General features: G+C 34.9%; 2 protein-coding genes and 1 pseudogene across 4 annotated transcripts; all 3 read right to left on the bottom strand.

Annotated features, from left to right (window-relative positions):
- Nucleotides 1-6,001: 6,001 nt before the first annotated feature.
- On the bottom strand, nt 6,002-8,081 carry LOC143622288 (large ribosomal subunit protein eL20y-like). Its single transcript, XM_077093480.1, has 4 exons — nt 8,042-8,081; nt 7,837-7,952; nt 7,363-7,426; nt 6,002-6,452 (listed from the first exon to the last, which is right to left on the bottom strand). The coding sequence occupies exons 1-4, from the start codon at nt 8,051-8,053 to the stop codon at nt 6,111-6,113; spliced, it is 534 nt and encodes a 177-aa protein (XP_076949595.1). The 5' UTR covers nt 8,054-8,081; the 3' UTR covers nt 6,002-6,110.
- Nucleotides 8,082-10,192: 2,111 nt separating this feature from the next.
- On the bottom strand, nt 10,193-12,156 carry LOC143622299 (large ribosomal subunit protein eL20z-like; annotated as a pseudogene). Its single transcript, XR_013151676.1, has 4 exons — nt 11,865-12,156; nt 11,544-11,625; nt 11,354-11,469; nt 10,193-10,369 (listed from the first exon to the last, which is right to left on the bottom strand). The product of XR_013151676.1 is annotated as a large ribosomal subunit protein eL20z-like (transcript).
- A 5,307-nt stretch (nt 12,157-17,463) lies between these two features.
- Nucleotides 17,464-23,592, bottom strand: LOC143622309 (uncharacterized). 2 transcript variants are annotated; one of them, XM_077093507.1, is made up of 10 exons: nt 23,379-23,592; nt 22,738-22,781; nt 21,986-22,103; nt 21,779-21,899; nt 21,119-21,696; nt 20,752-21,040; nt 20,294-20,576; nt 20,031-20,192; nt 19,052-19,510; nt 17,464-18,060 (listed from the first exon to the last, which is right to left on the bottom strand). In XM_077093507.1, exons 1-10 carry the CDS (start codon nt 23,554-23,556, stop codon nt 17,737-17,739), a joined length of 2,556 nt encoding a protein of 851 aa, XP_076949622.1. In that variant the 5' UTR covers nt 23,557-23,592; the 3' UTR covers nt 17,464-17,736. The 2 variants fall into 2 exon arrangements, with proteins under 2 accessions (XP_076949622.1, XP_076949614.1); XM_077093499.1 differs by having other exon boundaries at nt 17,465-18,060; nt 20,031-20,195.
- Between the last annotated feature and the right edge of the window lie 2,296 nt (nt 23,593-25,888).

A 25,888-nucleotide genomic window follows, 5' to 3' on the forward strand; every position in this document is an offset into this window, starting at 1 on the left:
TACAAACTATACATCCCGAGTGCGATTCTAGGAGATTAGCCGAGCCGCGGCATCATCGAATCTTCAATACGGATGATATGGATCATAGATATGGTCTTGACACGAGCTAGGATGGTGAAATCGCCTATCGGAACTGCTGGAAATCGCCTCTATTCTTCAAAGACGGAGTTAGGGTTTTTTTCTTGATGACAAAGAAGTTATAAACTCAAAATCCCGTCTGCACACCGTCGCGGTACGGGGCCTTCTTAAGGGTCGATTGCGTAGCACGATTGACCGAAAGTCAAAGTTATTTTATAACCCATCGCGGTACGCGATGGGGACCTCAGCAAGCCCATCGCGTACCGCGATGGGACCCTGTTACAGCAAACTTTAACCATTTCATCGTTTTGCGTGCTGGACATCCCGGGTCTTCATTCCGTGTCATGACAGGTCCATATTGAGTACTTTAACGCCTATGACCTGAAATCTAATAAAACACGTATGAAGTATCGATAGTTCTAGAATAAACAATTAAAACTAAATAATAAACGAACTAAAACATATACAAATTAACCGACCATCAGATACGCGATGGGCTCCTTTTTTAACTATGTCGCGTATCACAATGCCGCCATTTCTGCATGAACGCCACGTGTTGACACGTAGCCTGCCACGTGTCCTGCCCTGCTGCCACGTGTCACCAGAGTGTGACACGTGTCTCTGATTCATCACGATCCTTCGCGATACGCGATGGCCGTGTTCTTGGACTCATCGCGTATCGCGATGAGTCCCTGATATTACTTTTAAATTTTGGTACTTGTCTTTGATAGCTTGTCACTTCTGGGTCTAACTCTCGTTGTCTAAAAATACTAAGGCGGCTCTCAAGCGGCTCGCAGTGATGCGAGCGTGCGAAGTGCGCCATCAAAGCGCCACATTGCGCCCAACGCCCTTCGCCATCGCCATCGTCCTCGTCCTCGCCCGAGCGCGTGCGCGTCGGGTGCTTCGCACCCTCCGCTAGGACCATTTGGTGCATGCTAAGCATAAAAGAATATAATTATGAAAATTCTATCTCTTATAAAGAGCTTCCATTTATTTACCACTTTCCATGTGGGATGGATTCCATATTTCTTATTTATACACATGTGGAATGCTTCCCCTTTCTTGCATCCTTCCATGTGGGATGGAGTTTCCTTTTAGTATTTTCTTTATGTGAAAGAACTTAAGTTAGGAAATATTTTATTTCCTTATTTTTCTTATATTTCCTTATTTAATATTTTCTCATGGCTTGTTTATATATTATTTTTGATCCCTCAACTTTCCTAAGTTGTCAAATTTGGATCGAAATTTTGGGGATGTTACATCCTCCCCACCTTGAAATGAATCTCGTCCTCGAGATTCGTTGTCTTAAGTATGAATGGTTCTTACTTTTCAATTGTTGATTAAATTCTATCTAATCTGATTTTTGTTGTTATAACCTGAACATAGAATCTCTTTCATCTTTTCCTCCTCTTGATTTCTTATCATATTGTTGATTAGGTATCCGGCCAATTCCATAGCCGAATCAACTGTTTTTGGCATATTGGATCGTACCATATCTCTCATTTCTCTTGGTAGTCCATATATGTAACGAGCTACTTTATTATATTCCGGAGTTACTAGATGTGGAACCAATCGGCAATATTCTAGGAATTTAGTGTTATATTCCCTAAGCTTTGTGCCAACAACCTTGTGATTCCATAACTCAGTTTGAATTCGATCCATTTCATGAGTTGGGTAAAATTTCTTTAACATTAGACCTTTAAATGTTTCCCCAACATAAATTATACATTGTTTCTCGACCCTTGTTTTGAATCAGGGTATTCCACCATTCAAGAGCTTCTCACTTGAACATTTGTGAAGAATACTGGATAGCTTCCTCACCAGTGCTTTTGCTTATGGTGACGATTGATTCTTGTTCTTCTAGCCATCTCATAGCGGCTATACCATCTGAGTCTCCATGAAATTCTTTAGGATTGTAAACTTTAAAGTTCTTAAAGTTGCATCCTTTTTGGATCTTACGTTTCTTTTGTTTCTTATTCCTTTAATTATTATCAGATGTAGAGCTACATGAGCCTCTTCCTTTCTTGAATGTACAGATTTACTTTTACTTCGCTTGTTGGATTTTGGTTGACTTTGATTTATAGAAATGTCTTTGATAGCTTCCTTAATCATCTTTTGAATTCCTTCCATATATTGGGCGGGAATTTCATTATCTTTATTTTCAAAGTTTTCTTCATTCACAGTTTTCTTAGGAGGACTGTTGTGAGAGTTTGCATTTTCCTCTCTTGACATACTACAATAAAATTTGTAAAAGATAAGTCCAATATTCGAAGAATTCAAAACATATCTTTTATTCATCTTATTAAGAGTGCATATTATTTGTTACAATTATACTCTCTACAATTACTAAGGTTTTATTTCTTCCAACGAATGAAAAATTTCTTAATCTTGCTATCTTTCTTGATGTTTTTGCTAGCCTCCATTTCTTTTCTTCTACTTCCATTTCCTTCATTGTTTCTTAATTTTGAGTGTGAGCAAAGTAAGGATCTTGAGTTGCCGGAAATTAAAATATTCCTGTCTGTGAGGATATTCTTCCGGATAAGTCATTACTTCTTTTTCCCTTGACATCATTGGTTTCTTAGATCTACTTGTTACGTCTCCATACGTATTCTGATTTGGAATAATCTGAGCTAGCGGAATGTTAGAATCGAATGAATCTAAATCTTCCTCCATTTTTGTTTGGCATGTACTTTCATCGCTAGATATAGGAATTGGGAGAAAAGACGTTCTCATAAATCCTTTACCTTTACCAGATCGAGGCTGACATGATCCTTGGCTAGATTGACAATCGGACATTTGCGCGAGGTTAGATTTTAGGGATAGGAAGACGCTCCTATCTTATTTGTATTATTTATTTCTTATCCGTATCATTTTTGAATGATTTCTTGATACTTTTCAACTAAGTATCCAGTTTGTTTGAATCGATATTTGTAATATAAGTTTTCTAAAACTTATCCTTAATCAAAGCCTAGGTATAATTAAATACCTAATTCGCTAAGATTAATGGCTCTGATACCAACCTGTCACACCCCGAGTTAGGGCCTAGGCGTGTGACTAATAGTTGGTACCTGTTTTGTAAATACATCAGAGTTGCGGGTTTTATTTTAGCGGAAGTCTTTGAATAAAATATTATTATATTAGAAACTCGGGTTTAAATACCCGTTTAATATTTCAAATACATTTCTTTAGAAAACATAACTCTTTATAATAATAAAATATCTGAGCCACCAGATAGCATCTAATGACTATAACTCCAATCTTCTAATCCTTCTTGCTTAACTGTTCTAACCTTTCTTGTTTTCCTGTAAAATGGTTATAAAATACGTCAGCACACAGCTGGTGAATGACGATGACTCTTTGTAAAAAATCTTTTCAATACCTTTGTGAAACCAACAATAATACCTTTGTGACTACTCATTAGGCACCCAACTATATTGGGATCAAATTACCCTAAGTACCTTGTACAATTAATTATATACACAAATCATTTCTCATCAAGCTTCCGGAGACATGTTGATGATTTGCATGGCCTCGGGAAAATGCCGAGTCACCATGTATGAATGGATCCAGACACATGTATACTCTTAATCAAAGTGTCCGTTTCTTATTATTGTAACACAAAGTTTTAAGGATTCGTAAATCCTATGCAAACATTCTGACTCTAAAAGAGTTTGTAAAAGGTTTGGAGCATATTCACCTTTTCTGTTTATAATCAGTTTCTGATACTGATTCCTGTTTTCTGTTTTCTGCTTCTTGACTTGTTACCTCGGACCTATAGTACGAGAATAACCTTTTGTATAAATAACTAGATCATCGATCTAGCTTTAGACCTTTATTCTTGTTTTGTATAGCTTTAACCTTGATAAAAACATTTGTTTGTATAAAACATTTGGACCTTTAGTCCCTTTCTTTATTTACCAATTATATGCTACGTTTCTTCTTCAGGAAGAAACGTCTATACTGAGTTTCTTCTTCAAGAAGAAATATTAATTTAACTATACTCTTTGAATATTATATTTCTTAATAATAAAGAAATACTATTTTAATTATATTCTTTGTATATACTTGCTTACGTTTCTTAATCAAGAAGAAACAATATTTTGACTATAACCTTTGCTTAAGAAAAGTTATATATTACTTAATTGTAATCAAGTTTCGGCTATACCTCTGACTATGGTCTAAGCCATTTATAATAATAAAATAATAACTTAGGCAGAACCCTTACCTAGCACGGGTATTCGGAGTTAGATATTCCTAAGTTTATACGGGCAGCACTTCTGCTCTATATGCACGTTTATCAAGGCGTTCTTGATCCACCTTTCTTGGCACGCAAATCGAGGCAATGTGTAATCGTCGCTGGGTCGTGCACGTACTTCGAGACCGAATGTCGGGTTACTTCTAGGTGGTACGCACTTCGAGAAAAAACCGGGTATTTGGCACGGATTACGAAGTGATGATTGTCGGGTCAGTGGCACGCAAAAGGGTGTAGAGAGAGAAAGTAACTTAGAGAGAGAGTGGGAGTGTGTGAGGGAAATGAGCCGTGAGGCTCCCCTTTTATAGCTGAATTTGAGTCCCATCGCAATACGCATAAAAGAATATAATTATGGAAATTCTATCTCTTATAAAGAGCTTCAATTTCTTTACCACTTTCCATGTGGGATGGTTTTCATATTTCTTATTTATACCCATGTGGAATGCTTACCCTTTCTTGCATCATTCCATGTGGGATGGAGTTTCCTTTTAGTATTTTCTTTATGTGAGAGAACTTAAGTTAGGAAATATTTTTATTTCCTTATTTTTCTTATAGTTCCTTGTTTAATATTTTCTCATGACTTGTTTATATATTATTTTTGATCACTCAAATTTCCTAAGTTTTCAAATTTGAATCGAAATTTTGGGGATGTTACATTATTTTTAGTACATCCCTATTTTATAGGATTTTCATATTTTATAATATTTTCATATTAAATATTTGGTGATATTAATTTATAATTTAATGAAATGTTATAACCCGTTTAAGGGTTATCTGGTTTGGTGAGACTCATACCGTGAATTCGAGCCAAATGCATGAGAAGTCTCCGTTTACAAATAAAGTAATCTGGTAGCTTGAGAAAATATTAAGCTAATTGTATTTTGAAATGAGTCGAATTTAAAACATGTTAAGCTAAGCGAGCTACGCTTTCCAAAAACTAATAAAGCCAAATTTGGTTCTTTTACACATAATAGCTTTGATTGAATATATGTAATTAAAAGTTAAGCACGGTTCTAGTCCGTGAGGTTTGCACAAACTCCCGCGTTTAGTCCATTTCTTTTAGCATTTTTAGTTATTTAGTTTCATTTTGGTTCCATACGCCCAGTCAATTAACCTTAGGTTAGTCCCAGCTGTTATGAACCAGGTACATGTTAGGAATTTTGAATTGACAATCTATCAAGACTCCTGTTCTACTTTGATACTAATGGATTAAATATCTTATCTTGTACCAGCCTCGATAAACTGCCGACTTAAAATACCAAACATGTGACTTGAACTTCGGAATAAGTTAACAGCGACTAACACAGTTAAGTGATTGGATTGGAATGGAACCAAATAAAAACTAAAAAAACAAAAAAACTTTCGGACAAGAAACCACTCTGCTATGTTTGGATTTGTTATGTCAGTTATGAGTCCATTAACTATTAATCAGTTCTTGGTCGCTGAACCTTGGCGTAATTTGTATGCTTTTTACTTTTTTTAGAACCTGTTATGAGTCGGTACTTATTTTGGTCAAAACTTGAATTGATCCAAACAAGAACGACCAATTGACCCGCCTTGAACCCCACACGTCCTGCCCTATTATCCCACACATGAATCAAAAATGCAATAATACAGACTGATCAACAGCATTAAAATCTCAAAAATCCAAGAATTCTAAAACCAGCAAAATATTCAAGATCCGAGATTAACAATAAATAGCAGCCATGTCTCAAAACAAAAATCAAAATTCAAGTAAATTCAACCATTATAACAGCAACAAACTTTAAAACAAGCCCACTTAAACAAACAGATTGGGCCTTGAAGCCTTGTAGGTGGTCTTGAGCTTTCTAGTTGGAGGTCTAACCTTCTTGAAGACCAATGGGAACTTGATTTTGGAGTTATGGAACTGCTTGGTGGACTCCCTCTTGCAGAGCTTGGCAGGGATAGTGGCGGTCTTGATGACTTGGATGCAGTGGTGGCGGACCCTGTGACGAGAAGCCATCTCGGTGTACATTTGCTCGATTGAACCGTTCAGGGTGGTATCCCTGTACTCCTTGTACATGTTATGGTACCCGGTCCTCGACTGGTACCTCAACCAAATGCCGTAGTTCTTGATGGTAGTGGGGTTTTTCTCAAAAATCTGAAATTAACAATGAAGCAAAATTAGTTAACAAAATAAAAACAGTAAATTTTGAATAGATTGGAATAAAAAATCAAAAGCTAAAAAAATAAAGTCTAAACCTTCATGTTAATATTTGACTAAATTATGCATGAAAAAACCTTACAGGGATGTGATGACAAAAGTTTTAAAGAAATCAAATAACCATAAATCAAGATACGTTTATCCATATAGTCAAATAAATGATTTTAACACTCAAATCCAGAAAACAAATAGCATCAATCATCACACAACAGAATCTATATAAATCATTTGAAGCATACATAATTGCATCAACAGACGATTAATTAGAAAGGTATTGAGATTGATTTGCACACGCACCATTTAAAAAAGCAGTTAAGCGGACTTCAAACATGATGCAAACATAAGAACCAAAAGAGCATAATTCATAGGAAACATGAATGAAGCTGATCAAAACCGATCATGATCGCCTTTCAAACTGTGCAAATAGTGGGTTGACATCACAATACAAAATTGGTAGCTCCAACATCTGCATGCTGACTATGAAATGATCAAGCTCAAACTCAAAGCAAGACAAAATTGATCTAAATGCATTCAACTACCAGAAAGTAGAATGATATATATATAAAAATAAAGCAAATAGGGGTTACATTAAAACAATCAGTATCAAGTTCCTTGCTTCCAAGACCTTAAACCCTATCTGTTATGTTACGTGTAACAGTTTTAGTTTCCAAAATACATAAATTCATATTAAAACCAAAATCATTGCAAATACAGAAACAAAGAGCATGTAGATGATCTTGCAGCAAAGAAAATTATCAAAGTAAAAAAAAACCATATAAAGATACAAACAGTAATGAGTTTAGATCAACAATGCCACATCAAGAAAAAAATAAAGTGTGAAACAAACCTCATTAATAGCAAGCATCTGACCATTACTCTTCTTCACCTTCTTCAGCTTCCTCAAATAGTACCTAATTTCCAACAACAAAACATACACCCATCACCAACACTTCATCTGCAATCTATGCAGTCGATATGACCAAAATATCGGTGATATATTGGTTATCCGTCACTATCGATCAGACTATCGGTACCGATAATATCGGCGTTATTGACCTATATTCCCATTATAAAACTTAATTATCAATTTTTAATGTTCAACGTTAGCGTTTTCAGTCTTAATAATGAGTCCCTACTTGCTAGGATTGCTAGTGTTTTGCAAGTTGCAAAAGGCTAATTTGTTACTGAAATGAATTATTAGTGTTACATTGCTATATATATATATATATATATATATGAATTTCACATAATATTATAATTACCGATATCGGATATTTTTGTATAAAAAAGAAACAGGCAATAAATAAATAAATAAACTGACCAGAACTTGCTCTTAGCACGGACTTCATTGGTAGCCCAAAGCTTCATCCTGTAGATCTTGGGATTCTCATCTGACTCGGTAGGTAGACCTCTTCCCACCACCTGAAACTGATGAAACTGCAACATATACAACAATAACACCACAATTAACTCACCATTTCAGCTCAACATTTGATTATTGTAAAGGAATTGAGATATATGCGAACCTTGTAGCTCATTTTTCCTCTGGATCAGTCTTCGAAGAAGGAGAATTAGGGCATCGATTGGTATATATGTCAGTGGTTAACAACCCTAGTTTTTGGGTTGGATCCAATCAAACGGGCCACACAGAAATACAGCCCAAATGTCTTAGCTAATTTTAATATTGATTTCTATGTTAATTTTTCAGGGGTATATTGGTTTTACCACATTTTGGTCGCTGCTGATCTTCATTAACGAAATGGCTGGTGATAATCTTATCTTTTAACATGTTTGCTTCCAACAATCCACGGCTAATGAAAGCATAACTCCGTTAGTCTCCGGTCATTAGAAAAACGTTTTTCTACTGCAAGTCACAAACCTCTTTGAAACCTTAAATCAAACCTCTAGAAACCTTTTTAAGTAAAGTCCCCAATTATTGAGGTCGCCGGAAAAACTTTTTCGGCGAGAAAACACCATTTTCAGTTGGAAACTGTCGGTGGAGGTGTTCAGATAGTGGTGGTCAGCGGTGGTTAGGGATGAGCAAGTTCGGTACCGGTACAGAGTTAGTACCAAAGTTTTGAGTTTCGGGATCGGTACAGTTTGGTACCGGTCGGTATTTCCCGAATTATTACCTTCAATGCCGGTACCAAGAATTTGTGATTTTTGGGATCGGTACCGTTACCGAGCTCATTCCTAGCGATGGTGGGGTGGTGATAGTGATGTTCATGCGGTGGTTGTTGGACAACGGCGGTGGTGGTTTTCCGACAAAGAAAGAGTTTTCATGCGGCCATAGACTAACGGAGTTACGACTTTGTTAGTCGTGGATCGTTGGAAGTAAACGTGTTAAAAGATGGGATTGTCACATATCATTTCGTTAATTGGGACCGGCAAAAACCAAAAGATGATGTTTTGGAATATTTAAAACCAATATACCTTTATTTAGTAGTTAAATAATTGGTGTCGAATTTAATTTAAAAGATTACCAGATTGATTCGTTTCAAGCATTATACATAAAACTTGAGCTTATTGAACTAAAAATATTTATCATTTTGAGTTTAACTTAAAAGGATTATCATATTGATTCGCTATGTGCTATATGTAGACAACTATACAAGTGCCTTCTTACAAACAAGTTCAACCAATTTTATATATCAAGTTCCAACTTGAAGGCAAGCGTTTATTAGATGAATTGCCATTTAAACATGAACAAGCTCAATTAACTTAAGCTCTAATTCAAATTTTAATGAATTGTTCTTGAATACTTTACAAACAACTGATATACTATTTCTGAAAACTAATTGCTTTCTTTTTGTAATCTAACACTACAGTTTAATGTGACTTTATTTCAAATTTGCGATTTATTTAGGAGTTATGTATTGATTGACAGGCATAATATATTTCTAAATGAAATACCTGGGATAAATTTCATAAACTAGTGTGATAAAAGGTGGCAAACAACATTAAGAACCTCTCATTATTCTTAAGCATGACACCACTTTATCCTAATCTTCGGTGCAGATGTAAATGGATCCATACGAGTTAGATTAGAAGGGTCAGGTTTTCATTACCCGATACACCTCAGTCTTAACGACTTGTAAGATTGCGGCACAAGTGACATATTTAGGGGTGTCCGATGAACATGACCAGTTTTAACAAGATCCCAGTCCAACCCTTTTACGGCTTTTTGAAACCGACAAACCATATAATAACGCCCGGATTGGATGGGTTGGTAGAACCTAACAGTTTCAGTTGTTTTACGGTTCCATTTTGACAGTCTGAAATGAAACTTTTCTTTTAATTGTTATGTATGTATTAAAAGATTTAAAATAATAAAAAAAATATGATATATATTCATATCTGTGAGCTCATTTCAACTGTTTATATACACCCTGCCTAATGTAAAGGGCTATTCTTGACCAAATATAACATGAAACCCCCTTGGTGTCACCTATGTGGTTGGAAAACCCCTCCAATACTATTGGTGATCCAATCCAACCCTGATTTAACCGGTTATGAAAAGGGTATTAACCGAAACCGTCCATTTTAAAACCAAAGAAATAGATACTCATTGTTCTATGAATCATTTACGAGTGTATGGCTACGATTTGATAATTAGTTGGCGACAATGTTTTTTAAGTTAAGAAATTCCAAACTTACGCATAACATTGATAGCAAAATTACAACCCAAAAAAATAAACATAATTACCTTCAAAGTAGTTTTGCAACAATCAATCCATGTATTTTTCTCACAAATTCTTGACTACACAAATATGCAAAACTCTGATAAAAAAAACTTACCACCCATATTTGACACCCTGAACACCAAGACCAATAGCAATCAGAGCCAAAATTGCCTGCACACAACCAATTCCAACATGATTTAACAACCCAAACACACAGAGTGTTACGAACGCAATTGGCCCAACCCAATCATGTAGCCCAGCTCGGATTATAAACACAAAGAGAGTAGAGAAAGGGGCATGAATGAATACATGTGTGTGTCTCATATGGATGTACGAAGAAGCTATAAGTGCTTATGAAGAAGCTAAGTCATTTAGATTCAAGTGTCGTTTTGTGTCCTTCGCAGTTAAATCACACAATCTAACGCAAGTCTATAACTATACACACTGACTCAGTGATTTCCATGTTTAGGTACAGGTTGTTATGTTAGCTTTGATTGTATTTCAAGGGTTAGGGTTAACTTTACATTATGGTAATCACAGAATAGCTCATGTGTAACTTGGTTATTTAAAATATGTAATGTTGTAATTACTTATATGTAAATTGGTTATTACGTATATGTAACTTGGTTATTACACGTATGTAAACTTGTACTGACATACATGCAATCACAGAATTACATATTAAATATATAAAAATAAATAAATATATAAAAACAATTAGTTGTTAGAAGTTCTTAAAAGTCCTTAAATCTTTTAAAGTTTTGAAGAGATCAAAACCCATATATACAATTATATGTATGCATTTGTGTGTGTGTGTGTGTCTCATATGGATGTACTAATACACGTGCAAAAGTGCTTATGAAGAAGTTAAGTCATTTAGAAGGTTCAAGTGTCGTTTTGTGTCCTTTGCAGTTAAATCACACAATCAAACACAAGTTTATAATTATAAACACTGATTTGCATGTTTAGGTTACAAGTTGCTATTTTAGCTTTGATTGTATTCCAAGGGTTAGGACTAACTTTACATTATGGTAACCACAGAATAGCTCATGTGTTGGCATTTTGTAACTGTAATCTGTATTCTCATTAAAACTTCTAAAACACATCATCAATTTAATCTTCTTCTGCCACTAAAAAAAAAACAAAGCAACTCACCGCTATGGTGCAGGCAACAAGTCCCCGGCTTTTCTCTGTGATCCACCCGCACAAAAAGTAGTATGAAAGCCCCGACATACCAGGGAATGGCCCCAAAGAAGAAACCAACCAAAAACCTGCATGAGAGCCAACTCATTAATATCAGTTTAGTTTCAATGAAATACAATTTAAACTGTTGTTTTACACTTACAAGAACCATCCAACGCCACAACCGCAGCAAGGAAGGGGGCGGCGGTCAATCACGACAGGTGTCCCAGGAGCAATCACAATACCTGAAGAAGTGTTTCAAGTAGTCAAACATTGATACTAATCATTAAGCAGCAAGTAATCAGAAAACTGATGTTGATAATAATAATATATAACAATAACAGTGTAGATACGTCTAAGTGTATATTATTGGCAATTATCTTATGTTTTGGGATAGTAATCAGCAAAATTAGGTTAACAGAAGAGATGATAAGCATATGAAATTATTAGGTCAAATCAAAGTAATTGATAAGTAGTAAAGTACCTGGAACGGTTTGATAGCCATGAGCGTAATTGATGTTGACGATGTGTGGAGGAGGAGTAGGTTGCGGAAGACCAACGGCAGCGACAGGTGGCGGAGGATGATTTGCGACTCCTTGAAACGTACCGTAATAATTAACAGGCTGTTCGACGGGGTAAACGACGCCTCTGCTAGTCTTCCCGTCTGAACTCATATTTTCTGATCGGAATCGGAATTGGAGCAAAGTCGTCGCCGGAAAGATGATGTTTGGGTTGGGTATACGTGATTAGGGGTGTTTGGGATAGATTACTTAGCGTTTAAGTTACAACATTACATGGAGGTTTGGGTTTTGATCGGTTTAAGTCCGGTTTTGAACTAGTTTCGGTGGTGAAATTGCAAACCCGTTCCGAACGTACGCTTTTAATTGGTTCCAAATGGATTTATACATAATCGGTTTTAAAACGGTTCGGTTCCAGTTTGTTTCCGTGTTGGTTTAGTTAACCGATTTATCTGCCCACCTCTAGTTCGAAGTAAACAAATTCGATTTATGTAACGTTCAACTATCATGAGTTGAAAGAAAAGGCCTTAACGAATTATCTAAACAACTTTTTTTTTAAACCATGGTTAGTGTTTTAGCAATAAACATAGCAAAATCATAATATTAGCTTTGAGATTTTAATGTTGTTTTATATCTAGTCTAGAAAGCAACAATATTTTTTATTTATTTTTTTAAGTTTACTTGTTTGACACTTTAATACGTTTGAATTTAACAACCCTTAAAATCACTCACAAAATTACATTAAGTATTCGATAAGAATAATAATTAACTCAAGTTACCTTTACTTCTTCAATTAAACTAGTATTTCGACCCCCACGTTGTTAGGGGTTGTGAAATAATAGTCGAAGCTCAGATCTTGGTGATACATAGTCAATCGAATCTTTTCGATTTTGTTCATCATGACTTTGGAAAATGATAATAATATGTTAGAGAAACTCTTGTTGGTATTGTTTCGAATACACTGAATACATCTAGTCGCCTACCCTGACCATGATTTTGCTTTGGAGCTGCAAATGCAAGTTTTTTCTAAATTGCCAAAATCACCAACAGACAGTATGCTATAATACATTTTCAAAACAGAGGAGTGTAGACGTGAGAAACATTTTAGTTTTTTACTTTTCTGTCCGGCGTTGTGTTATGTTTTACGATCTATTGTGTTCCTTTTTATTTATCATTTTGTGTTTTGTTTACTTTTGCCACTGTCTCTTTTTTCCTTGACATTGTGTCTTTTTAAAAAAAAAACATGAGAAACATTTTTTTTTTACTTTTTTCGTTTTTTATTTATATATTAAATTATGATTTTTTATTACTTTTCTTAAATTTTTTAGAGGTTTTTTTAGGCCACAAATCCTTTCAAACTTCTCATTTTTTACTCCCTTTGTAATTTTTAACCTTTATGTTAAATGTATTTTTCATTTACTTTTTAAGAAAACCTAAAGACCGGCCATATAAAAATTAAGTCATATGATGTACAAAAATAACCTGTGATATCACACTGATCGCACGCATATAAACTTTTCTCTCATTTATACTTGACAATAAAACATAATACCTTACTAAGTTCTACTTTTTAATTTTTATACATAACAGAACTCATTATACAAAAATATCAAGGGGTGAGAATGTACTTGGACCACTTCCGTGCATATTTGCAAGCAAAGCACTAATACAGGTAAAGGGGTTAAGAGGCTAGTACAAGTAAAGCGGTTAAGAGGCTAATACAAGTAAAGCGGTTAAGAGAGCGATGATACAAGTAAAGCGGTTATGAGGCTAATACAAGTAAAGTGGTTTAAGAGTTGACCTGAAAAGAGAGACATGATTCATAAACACTCATGCACTATAAGCAACGTACGATACTTCCTAGTAAGTCGGTTCCCTGAGACTTGTACTTTTCCGCTTAGTAACGAATGATGGCTCTTGATTCTTTCGAAAACAAAAATAATTATATACAATAAGTAGTCTTTAATATTAAACCAGATACAAGTAGAGAATTGCATAATCTAAAACATTCGTATTGTTCTAGAAAATGGCCTTTAAAACGATCTCTCTTACTATCTTTTATCTCTCTTATTACATGTGATTATCTTACATCTCTTGCGTCTCTCTACTTAAAATTGTTTTTGTATCAAACGTATCAATGCTATTACAAATATGATTATTTTGAGGAACTAGTAAACCAAATGACCACATAAACATTATTTTAAAAGAAACGAGACATCTTGTTAAATTTGTGATAAAAATCTCAAATGAACTTAAAAATGGTTAAACAAGTCAAGTTTATTTAAACCATAAATCATCTATTTTAAAACCAAAATTAGTTTATCAACATTCAAACTTATGCCTTCAAATAGCAAAAATCTATTTCTAAGCACACTCAAAATTAGGCCTGTAAAAGAACTGATCGAACGCTTGGCGAACTGTTTGTAAACCGTTCGGCGGGAAGCTCGTTTGTGTTCGTTTATTTAATAAACGAATGAACATGAACAAAAAGTTTGTGTTCGTTTAATTAAATGAACGAACATGGACACATGTTTCATTCGTTCATTTATGTTCGTGAACTTTTGTATATGTTTGTTCAAATATGTTCATTTATGTTACCTTGTGTTCATTTTAGTATATTCGTATATATTCAATTATCTTTTTTTCAATTATGTCTGTGAACTGTTCGTTTAGATTTTAAATAAACGAACATATAATGAACACGGACATGCTCATTTTCTAAACAAACGAACATGTATTTGTTTGATTAAGTGTTTAAAGTTTAATGAACGATCATGAACTTACTCTTGTTCGATTCGTTTACAGCCTATTAAAGGAGTAGTCACTTGTACCGTACAGACAGTTAATGCATGCAGCCATATATATATATATTTCCCCTAAAATAATAAGCAATAAAATGTTACCAAAAAGAGTGTAATCTCCATCTTGAATCACCGGAAGAGATCCAAACGGCTGTCAATCATCAATTCATCATCAAAATTTAGCTCAAATTAAAATGAAGCACAGTTGAATACAATAATAATAATAATAATACCTGTAGTTTAAGCACAGAGATTGTTGGTACTTAGAAACACATAAACATAATAATGATATATTCATGTTCTTAAACAATGTATATAACATCTTTAACAAATAAAACTAATCGTAAGCCACACCTTTAGTACCAACCAAAAACAAAACCTAAATGTAATATGACCAATATCACTCACATGCATATCTAACAAAACCTATTTAGTTAAGAAAAGCAACTAGGATCTGCTTATTGTAATATACATCACAAAACTTAATAAAAACCAATGATTAAAGAAAACCAATTATAACCAATTATCTGATATCTAACTAAACAATAACAATTTAGTTGCCTAATCACTTAAATCCAAGTCTATTTAAACCCCACAACTTTCCATTCCAAATACCACCATCATCTCTAAACCAACCAACTTCCAATGGAATCACTTCCCGCCATTTTCATAACCATAATTTCATTCATAATTCTGTTAGCGCAAATCAGTTACTTAAACAAGAAACGCTTCGCACCCGGTCCGAATCTCGTGTTCCCGTTCCTCGGCAACGCGGTCTCCCTTATCCGCAACCCGACGTCGTTCTGGGACCGTCAGTCCGCGATGGCTAAATCCTCCCACACCGGATACTCCGTTAACTACATCATCGGCAACTTCATCGTCTTCATCCAATCCACCGACCTTTCGCGTAAAGTCTTCACTAACGTCCGTCCAGACGCCTTCCATCTCGTCGTTTATCCGTTCGGTAAAACCCTATTTGGCGAGCAGAATATACTTTACCTAACGGGACAACAACACAAGGACTTACGACGTCGTATTGCTCCTAACTTTACTCCTAAAGCTCTATCAACTTACATTCAGCTTCAACAACACATTATCCTCAACCACATGAAATCATGGCCCGAATCCGAATCGATTACTCTCCAACCGCTCTGCGTGATATGAACATCGAAACGAGCCAGAACGTGTTCGTTGGACCGTATTTGAGAAATAACGAATTGAAATCCCAATTCAAATCGGATTATTATTTATTCAGTCAAGGCTTAACAGCACTACCCATTGATTTACCTGGATTTGCCTTTAGAGAAGCGCGGTTAGCAGTTAACAAACTCGTTGAGATGCTTGCCGGATGTGTTGATGAATGTGACAAATGTGACATGGTGTTTATTCATGAATAATCAATAAATGTATTTTGACTCTTATATAATCGACCTGGAACCAAAATAATTGATATAACCTTGCCAAAATAGTCAAACCCAATTTAAAACTAGTATACTCAACAAAATAAAAATAACGTTTTATATTTATCTCACAAACGGTTTGATTATCACAAACAACATATTACTTAAATAAGCAAAACGAATGACTTTTCTAGAGCGAATTACTAAATAGAATAAAAGACCACTTTGGTGTCGCACCACTTCACGGCACCTTAGTGGTCGACGGTATTTTTTCTTTTTAGTTTTAGTAACGTAACGAACATAACATAAACAACCGAATATTAGTTTTGTTTTGTTTTTCTTTTTTTGTTTTACTTCTGGTACCGTAACAAATATGATGTAACCAACCGAATTCACGTAGACTCACACATTTTGTCTTAGTTCCGGTATCGTAACGAAAACCGACGAATGCCAAATTTGTTTCTTTTTTTTAGTTTCGGGACCGTAACAAATGTGACGCGGACCAACTAGATTTGTATAGACTTACTGCCTCAACACTCGGGTTTTACCAACCCAGAGGTTTACTGACTTACGCCACCCCATTGACTCACCTTAATTATATATGTTTTTTGTTTTATTTTTGGTTTTATTTCTGATATCATAACACACGTAACCAAAATCAACGGAGTTCGCGTCGACTTACCGACTCAACGCCAATGACCGACAACGCTTGCGCTTTACTGGTAAAAATTAATGTTTTTCAATTTAATCCTTGGAGTTTGCTTTTTTTATATATTGGCCCCTTATTTATTTATTTTAATGTAACTTAAGGTTTGACGCGCCGCATTGTTAAAAAAATGATTTTGTAATTTAGTTATTCAAATGATGTGATTTAAAATAACACCTGTGTGGTGATTAACTTAAAAGCCATTGCTGTGACTGTTAGAACTAGTACATAACAGGAACGAAATTTTAAAATACAGTATAACGATGATTAGCGCATAATATTGGCGTTGATTGAATAAATGGCTAAGATCCCTTCAGGAACTCCTCAAGTCGAGAGAATGCAGGCAATGATGATGCCGCAGCGTGTCTGCCGTAGTTCTAACTGACCTAAAGGTGTACATGTCAGGCCAGACAGGACTAAAACAGAGTATAACAGTTTTAAAGACATAGTACTGGTTCATTATGATTCGATTCAACAATGTAGTTTCAAGCTTTGATTAATAAGTCTAATTCTAGTTTTGAGCCATAGCAAAACCTAATTATTGTCAAAAACCGAGTTTTGTAGCATTATCTGCCATGCAAACAAATATAGCATAAACTCGCACTCTGATCCCTTTTGATAGAGCCCGTTTAACCCAGAACAGGACATTTACACACACTTCATCATTAAACCTATAAATTACTTAGAGACAGAAGAGAAATTAACGCCCATAAATATAAAGCAACAAAAACCAAAAACAGCGAGGAACAATAAATAAAAAAAGTCAAAAACTAACAAAAAAAATTAGCACGCGTGAACGTTCCTACAAACTAACAGAGAACCATAACCATAAACCACTAGTAGTAGTAGCAGTAAAATACAACCTCTCAAGGCACAGAGCAGCAGCAGCAGCTACAAGACCCTGAAAAACTCGAGTCACGTATGAAACCGATTAGTAGCTGTTTTGCCATAGCTGTTGTGACTGCTGCTGAGGTTTTGGTTGACCCTGGGACCCACCAACAAGGGACCCGTCCCTAGGGTTTTGTTGTAGTTGATGCTCCTGGGAGATTCCCGTCTGAGAATGATAGTAGTTTGGGTAGTTAAGAGTGGCCCCACCAAAACTCTGTGAGGGCAGCTGCTGTTGCTGCGGTTGTTGACCTTGCCTGAACCCACTTGGCTGCTGGTTTTGACCCTGGAAACCGTAATACGTGCTTCCTGGTACAGCCGACATTGTTCTTGAACCGGCTCCATGAACCCACGTTGCTGGGTTCTCGTTCTGAAAACCATTCCAAGAATACAAGTGACAGATCATTAAAAAAATATTATATAACATTAAAGGCAGACTATTGGGCAGGGTAAATTAGGTAACATGTCAAAACAGTAAATTTTCGGTACAGGTTAACACATTCTGTCCATATGATTACAATAATAATTTCAATAAAAATGAAAAATCTAGACTCGAATTAAATGGCTTATGTTTTATGGTATCGATAACACACTTTTAGCAAGTTACATCATGTTTACCATTTTGCCCATTATTATAATAAATTAGTGTTACAATGATTACATGTATACCTATTAATTCAATAACAAAATGGCGGGCTGTTATCTTATTAATAACATGTTTTTACACAACTCCCAACCCAAGATTATAATAATATTGGATTATATTCTAATTAGAAATACAATATTACTTCAATAACAATCTAGATTTAAAAAAAAATGGTTTATATTTTATAGTACTAATAACGTAGCATGGCACTCATTTAACCTTTTGTCCAAGATTATTATAAAAGCATATTATTAATTCAATAACAAAAAGACTTATGTTTTCAAAATTCAAAGTATTAATATCATGCTTTTTGGCAACTCCTAATCCAAGATTATTAATACTAGGGTTATTATGATTAATAATATAATATAAAATCAATATTTGAATAAAGTGACATGTTTTATAGTATTAACAAACTTTTGGCACTCATTTGCTTTTTTGTATAAAGATTATAAAACGATTACAAATATTATATTAATGCAATAGCAAAATGACTTATGTTTTATATTCTTCAGATACTTTTTGGCGACTTGCAACCCAAAATCATAATGAATTAGTGTTAAACTGATTGCAAATATAATGCGTATTTAATAACAATCCAGATTTATTTAAAATGACTTGGGTTTTATGTTTCAATAACACATACTATGGTGACTTTCAACACACTTATCATATTTTTCAGAAGTAGTTAACAAAATGTAAAAGAAAATAATACCTGTTGAAGAGAGAGCAACTGACTGTTCTCTTTATAGTGAGCATTCAACACATCATCGTAACTTAAATTGGACCCAGCAGGACCTGCGGGTTGATTAACTTGATAGTTTCCAGGAAGTGCTGTAGAATTACCAAACGACCCATAACCCGAAGGAACAGCTGCAGACTGAGGCAAACTACTAACAGAAACACTGTTTTTATATTGAGGAAGAATGGCTGCCAGCTGTTGATGATAATTGCTATGACCAGCAAACGCTTGTTGAAATCCAGATGGCATGTATGTATAACTTTGTGGTAAAAATGGGTAGCCAATCATGTTTGCAAACGGGCCCAATGGTAGTGTGTGTTGAGAGTATGGGTGCAAAAGGTGGTGTGGAAGAGCGGGCCCAGTAGGAATGGTGTTGCCAGGTGGTGTCTGTTGTGTCGGTTGAGATGATGAAAAAACACCAGTCTTTAAAGCCTGCATGAGCAACACAGGAATTTAGCCACTATATGGAAAAAATAAAACAATATTCTTCATATACAGAAGCTTAGATACGGAGATTTAATACATCAGATTCTATAAGATGAACATAAGCTTGTAAACAAAAAGAATGTTCAGTGGACCGTTTGGTTCATTCCCTTTTGTTGGTAAACATTCATTTACAATCCTTAATTTAAATTCGTCTATGTTCATTTGTTTATGTCCATTCATGTTCGTTAGCTTATGTTTGTTTTAAGTTCTCGTCTATTTACATTCATTAACGTATTCATTTTTAAAAATTATAAGCCCCTTACAGCTTAGTCTAGTTTTACTAACTTTTTAGGTATGACACACTGTTCTTCACATTTACTTATAATTAGGTTTGTATTGTTAACAAACGAGCATAAACGGACAATAAAACCCTGTTTTTCAATTAAAGTTAAGACAAACAATTTGTGTATGTTCGGTTTGTTTACAAGCCTAGAAGAACGAAGGCATCTTAAATTCATCACAATACCTCTGCCATAGAAATAGTTGACCCACTGATAGAAGGCGCTGAGTTGGCATATTTAGCTGCCATTGATTGACTAACAGGAAACGGTGAGTATGAAAGATCTGATTCTCTAACTGAATGACCATTTGCTGCCAACGGATTCGGCAACGAGTTTGTATATGCAGCCTGCTGCAAAATTCACCAAAAATAATTAAAAAATCAAAACTTGAAAAATTTATTGTCACTTTAGTAAAAGAAATAAAAGAGCGGTAGTTATATAACCGTACCATCACGTTTGAAAAGGGAGTTGTGTCTGGCATCTGTTCAGATGTTTGAGATTGAGGGAAACCCGGGTTCAAAAGCTGGGTACTATCAAATGAATAACCAGATCCAGGTGTAGATGAAGGAAAGCCAAATTGATTCCCATGTGCCACCTCAGTATTTTCTTGCTTCAAACCGTCTCTTTGTGAACCAGAAGGTAAATCATAATTCCCAGAACTTGGTCCCGTTTGAAGAACTGGATTGTTTTCTGGTGTTATTATAGACTCGTCGCCAAAATACTCAGATTTTCTGCAAAAGAGTATTGAAAACCAATTAAATCCAAAAGAAAATACATTAACATATCCAGTTGGGTTATGTTTTATCTAGGCCTTGAAAAAAACAAACGTTCGGTTAACCATTTGACAAGAAGTTCGTTTATTTTGTTCATTTAATGCCACCTGTAATATTGAAAGAAGATTTATACCTGGTTTCAGAAGGCCCGGAAGATGAAAGATCCACCTCAGCAGGCGTGTCTTCTACTTTGTTTCTTAACTGTCTAGATGCAAAAGATTCAGAAAACCCGGAATTCATTGTAGTAGAACCAAAGCTCCCAAAACTCAAATGTGAGCAATCAGCAGTTTGAACTTGAAGATGATTTGGAATTACTACAGAAGGAACATCATCTTCTGGTTCATCGAAATGTCTTTCGTCTTGGATATTAAGTTGCTGCATGTTTGCACTCACTGCAGATGCCAACGCATCATCTTGTTCAACTAAACAAACAAAGTTCATTTTAAAACACTACCAGGTATTATAAAAGAGTACATGTCAGTTTGGTACCAAGAACATACCTTCCCGGTGCTCATAAGCAAGATCCTCAGGATGAAAGGAATCCATGTTTTTATACACATCATTATCATAATTAGGTGCACTCGCATCTGCATCTTCTTGTATATTTCTACTTGAAACATGTTGTGCAGTATGATCTTCATAAACATGATCCACGCTTTCATCTTCTGCATGACCCTCTTCAGTCTGAGAATCAACATATTGATTGCTTCTTTCATAATCCACATTCTCAGACTCCACGTGTGGCTCAGGCCCCACTACAGATTGCACACTAACGATTTGTGGCTGCTCAACAGGCCAGTCATCATCATTAGAAGCATGATAATTGTCATGTTGTTCTCCATGCGTGATTGGAGCTTTTGAAGCATAGTCATCGTAGTGTGTTGATGGAGGCTGGGGTGGAACCTGGGTGCTGTAAGCCTTGTTTTGTGGTCTGCCCATTTTTACAATGTCAACCATTGACTTTTGACCAGGTGCACCCCAAGAAGATTGAAAGACAGGGGGTGGTTGTTGAGAAACGGTTGCAGTACTGTCAGTTACACTGAAAGTCAATGCTTTATTATCATAGCCAACAGAACCACTGCAGTAGCAAGAAACTATTAATAAACAAACATGTGGGAACAACTAAAAAACATGAAAAAGGTCCAACAAATTTTCAGTACCTGTAAGCTGGAGGTGTTCGATTTGTATTAGTTGGTGCAGCTCCATAAGATGGTGCAAAAGAACTTGTGTAGGAACTTGTCCCGTTTTCCCTTTTGGACTTTCCATGTAAGCCACCATATTCTATAAAAATGTGTTAAATGAGAATTAATATAGAATTGTTAATTACAGATTATTGAATTCTTTACAAAAAGAAAACACCCATATACCAGATGAGCTAAACTGAGATGAACCACCACGTCCAGCATAACGGTCTGTACCACTTCTGGAACCACGGTTTGAAGTGTTACCGCCACCACGAGGCCTAGATTCTGTTGTATCCTTAAACTGATGCAAATAAAGATAAACCAAAACTATTTATATCGGGGATTGATGTAATGTGAAGACTTTGAACAGCTAAACATAGTAAACAAGACAGTCCCCAGCTATCAATAGATTGAAAAATATGAAATTCATTGTATACAAGAAATTCAATGAACCATGAGTGAAAGAAAGATTCACACAAACAGGACAGATCAGAAAAAAACAATATAAATGCAAAAAAAGTAAGGCTGTAAAAAATACGTTTTGGGAAATGGTGAAACAAACAACATATTTTTTATGCCTCCTTCAAACCTAAGGGTGTGAATTTCTGGCATAAAACAAACCTAACACGAAATCTGTGGGTTTAGGTTTAGTCTAAACGAGTCCGGCTGAGTGTAAGTAATTTATGCCAAACTTGAAAAGTTAAAAGAGAAATGGGTGTTAAGTTTTATTGTTTAAACGTAAGTTACATAACTATTTTATGTCATTCATGTTTTTTTTATTGTAAACGTGTTTAGTTAATATGCAAAAACACGAAACTAAATTCCTGTTTCAGGTTATACAGTTTGTGTTGGTGTCAACCCTTGAACACGAGTGTTGTGTTCAAGTTCAACCTGTGAACACAAACCATTTAACACCTCTACTCAAACCCACGCACCTCTTTTTTCTTTTCTCGCTTGCTCTTCACCTCGTGGAAAGGATCTACAAAACAAAACCAAAAACAAAAACTTTATGTTAGAACCAAAGTTTAAATAAGTACACACATATATATTTATCATAATATGCTAAAACTTTACCATAAGTTTAGAATACTTAAAAGCCCCAACAACAACAGAAAGCAATGCTAGAATAGGTGTTTGTTTCATGAAGTTAAAACATAAAAGTTAAAACGTGGTGTTCACACGCCATCAAATTAAAACAATGAGATATTGAGATAAGTTGTGACTTTCTCCTTGAGTTCTAAATCTTAACACAACAGTTATGCTTTCAGATACAACTAATTATAATCAACTCATCCAAAAAAAAAGATTTTTTTTTAAAAAACAAGTCCCATGTGAATCAGTGACATGTACTCAAAAACAAGATCAGAGTGTAAACATATACAAAAAGACATAAGATTATAACTAATTAAATCTTATCAAAACAACAACTGCAGTTTCTTTCAATTAATTAACCCTAAATAAATCCCACACAATCAATAACCTTTTTTTTATATATAAATTAGGTTAAACTATTATTATTTAAATTAGGGCAAAAGAAGAAAAACTAGTTAGTAATAATAATAATAGTTAACCTAACCTTGAGAAAGAAGACGATTAACAGCTTCATTAGGGTCCATATTAGAGTCTTTAAGAGCAGCATAGATCTCAGCATCCGATAGACCACCACCACCGTTTACAATCTCCTTAAGACTCTCTACCATCTTCCTACATGCCGCCGGTATATTATTATTGTTATTACCTCTGCCGCTGGCCATCGGATCTATAAACTCACTCAACCACCACCGCCGATTGGTGAAAGAACAATAATATTAAGAAGACTGATTGGGGGGATTTGATGAATGAATGAATGAACCGCGTATATCACAACAAAACAACCAGAGATAATAATATTATTATTAAATAGTATTAATTGAAAACCCTCCTCTCCTCCTCTATTTATATAAACAAACTATTTTCTTTTTTTTTTTTTAATTTTGAAATTTATTTACATGATAAACATAACTATTTTTGGAATTCTTAAATTTGTAAATCTTATATATTTTTTTATAGAAGTTTCCAGAAGTTATGCCAATTAATATCATAAGTAGAGGTGCATAAACCAGTTTAAAATATAAAACCGGTTTTGTCAATAAAAGTAAAAAAAAAAAGTTTATTATCAGTTTTGATTCGGGTTGAAACCGGTTTCTTACCATGTTACAATCGGTTTTGGTTCGGGTTTTGACTGGTTTTTGTCTGGTTTTGGTCGGTTTCGTTTTGGTGAAGAAAATTACAAACCGGTTCCAAACTTAAGGTTTCAATCGGTTCCAAATCGGTTTCAAACCGGTCGGTTTCGATTAGATTTTCTGGTCGGTTTGATTAACCGGTTTATTTGCCCGCGTCTAATCGATTTGATTTGTAGACTGATCCATTCAACATAAGACGTTATGCATAAAGAAGTTTTTACAATTTGTGATTTATTAAGTGTTTACTTTTGTAAGTATGATGAAAAATGTATACCTTATTAATAAGAAGTTTTGAGATTCAAGTACTATACGCAATGTTTCAAAAATCTCGACTAGGCGTCGATTAGTCCCCGATTAATCGCTAGTTACCACTTCACTGATTAATTTTAGGCTAGTCGGCCAATTAATCGGTCAATGGTTAATTCGGTCCAAAATCAGGATTAATCGAATATTATTGGCGTATATAAAGTAAAAATTACATATAAAAATGTGTGCGTGTATATATGAAATTGAATTATACATTAAAATCTGATTCGATTAATCGCTACTCCCCACCCCACCGTCCGACTAGCGACTAGTGATTTTTACAACACTGACTATATGGGTGATTCATAAAAACCTATAACGATTATTAAGCACAATATAACAATTGATATAATAATTGTATTTTCTATTTCTTCCGTATCACAATCAAAATCATTTTAAGATACTCAATTTATCTTAAATTAATGAGTTGCATATCTAGTTTACGAAAATCTCAGCATTGCGGAATTTCATCCATTTTGTAATTGGGCTTGATGAGCCTTCCATCCCAGTTGTAAAAACTTGATAACCAAATATGTGATCCCGATTTAACCACGTCATTCAAACATAAAAATAATAGCCCTGCTTGCGGTGCGCACATATAATGTATATATGTGTGAACCCTCGGGTGGGCAAAAGTGAAATTGCACTAATTTTGACGTTATTTTACTAATCTCGTGAAAATAACGTTAAAAGTGACGGACGGTTAATCAGGCATCATGTAGTGGCGTTGATAGCTGAAAGATAAGGGTACATGCACCGATCAGCTGGTGTCCCGATGATTGAGTGCTATGTGCCTTATGTCCAAGGCTTGATGCAAAACTACTATCGAGCCGGGGGAAAAGTGAAATTGCACTAATTTTGACGTTATTTTACTAATCTCGTGAAAATAACGTTAAAAGTGACGGACGGTTAATCAGGCATCATGTAGTGGCGTTGATAGCTGAAAGATAAGGGTACATGCACCGATCAGCTGGTGTCCCGATGATTGAGTGCTATGTGCCTTATGTCCAAGGCTTGATGCAAAACTACTATCGAGCCGGGGGTCTCACCGGAAGCAGCCTCTCTATCCCTATGGGGTAGAGGTAAGGCTGCCTACATCTTACCCTCCTCAGACCCTACCATAGCTTTGCTATTGGTGGGATATACTGAGTACGATGACGATGATGATTCAAACATAAAAATAACTAAAGAGTCCTATAATCTTTTAATAATTTCGGCTTCTTTCTATCTCTCATCTACAAGACATCATCAATCACAAACCAACTTAATCCAATCTTTATTATAAAACTAATTTCTCTATCTTTCATCTACCCAACCCAACCAAACCAAACCAAACCAAACCAAACCAAACTTTTTACACTCATTAACAACTGAACCTTCAATACATTTTATTAAGTGAATAAAATTTATAATTGTTTTTTTAATTAAAAGTGACTATTTAATTGAAATAAACAATATATATTTAATTGACATTATTTTTAAAAAATAAAAAAATCGGTAATAATTAATATCTATTTATATTAAAAAGTATGTTTTTTAAACAAACTCAGTTTTTTAA

Source organism: Bidens hawaiensis, unplaced genomic scaffold, assembly GCF_021521415.1.
Source record: "Bidens hawaiensis isolate Kalapana, Puna unplaced genomic scaffold, B.hawaiensis_p1.1 tig00000326_1, whole genome shotgun sequence".
Taxonomy (NCBI): domain Eukaryota; kingdom Viridiplantae; phylum Streptophyta; class Magnoliopsida; order Asterales; family Asteraceae; genus Bidens; species Bidens hawaiensis.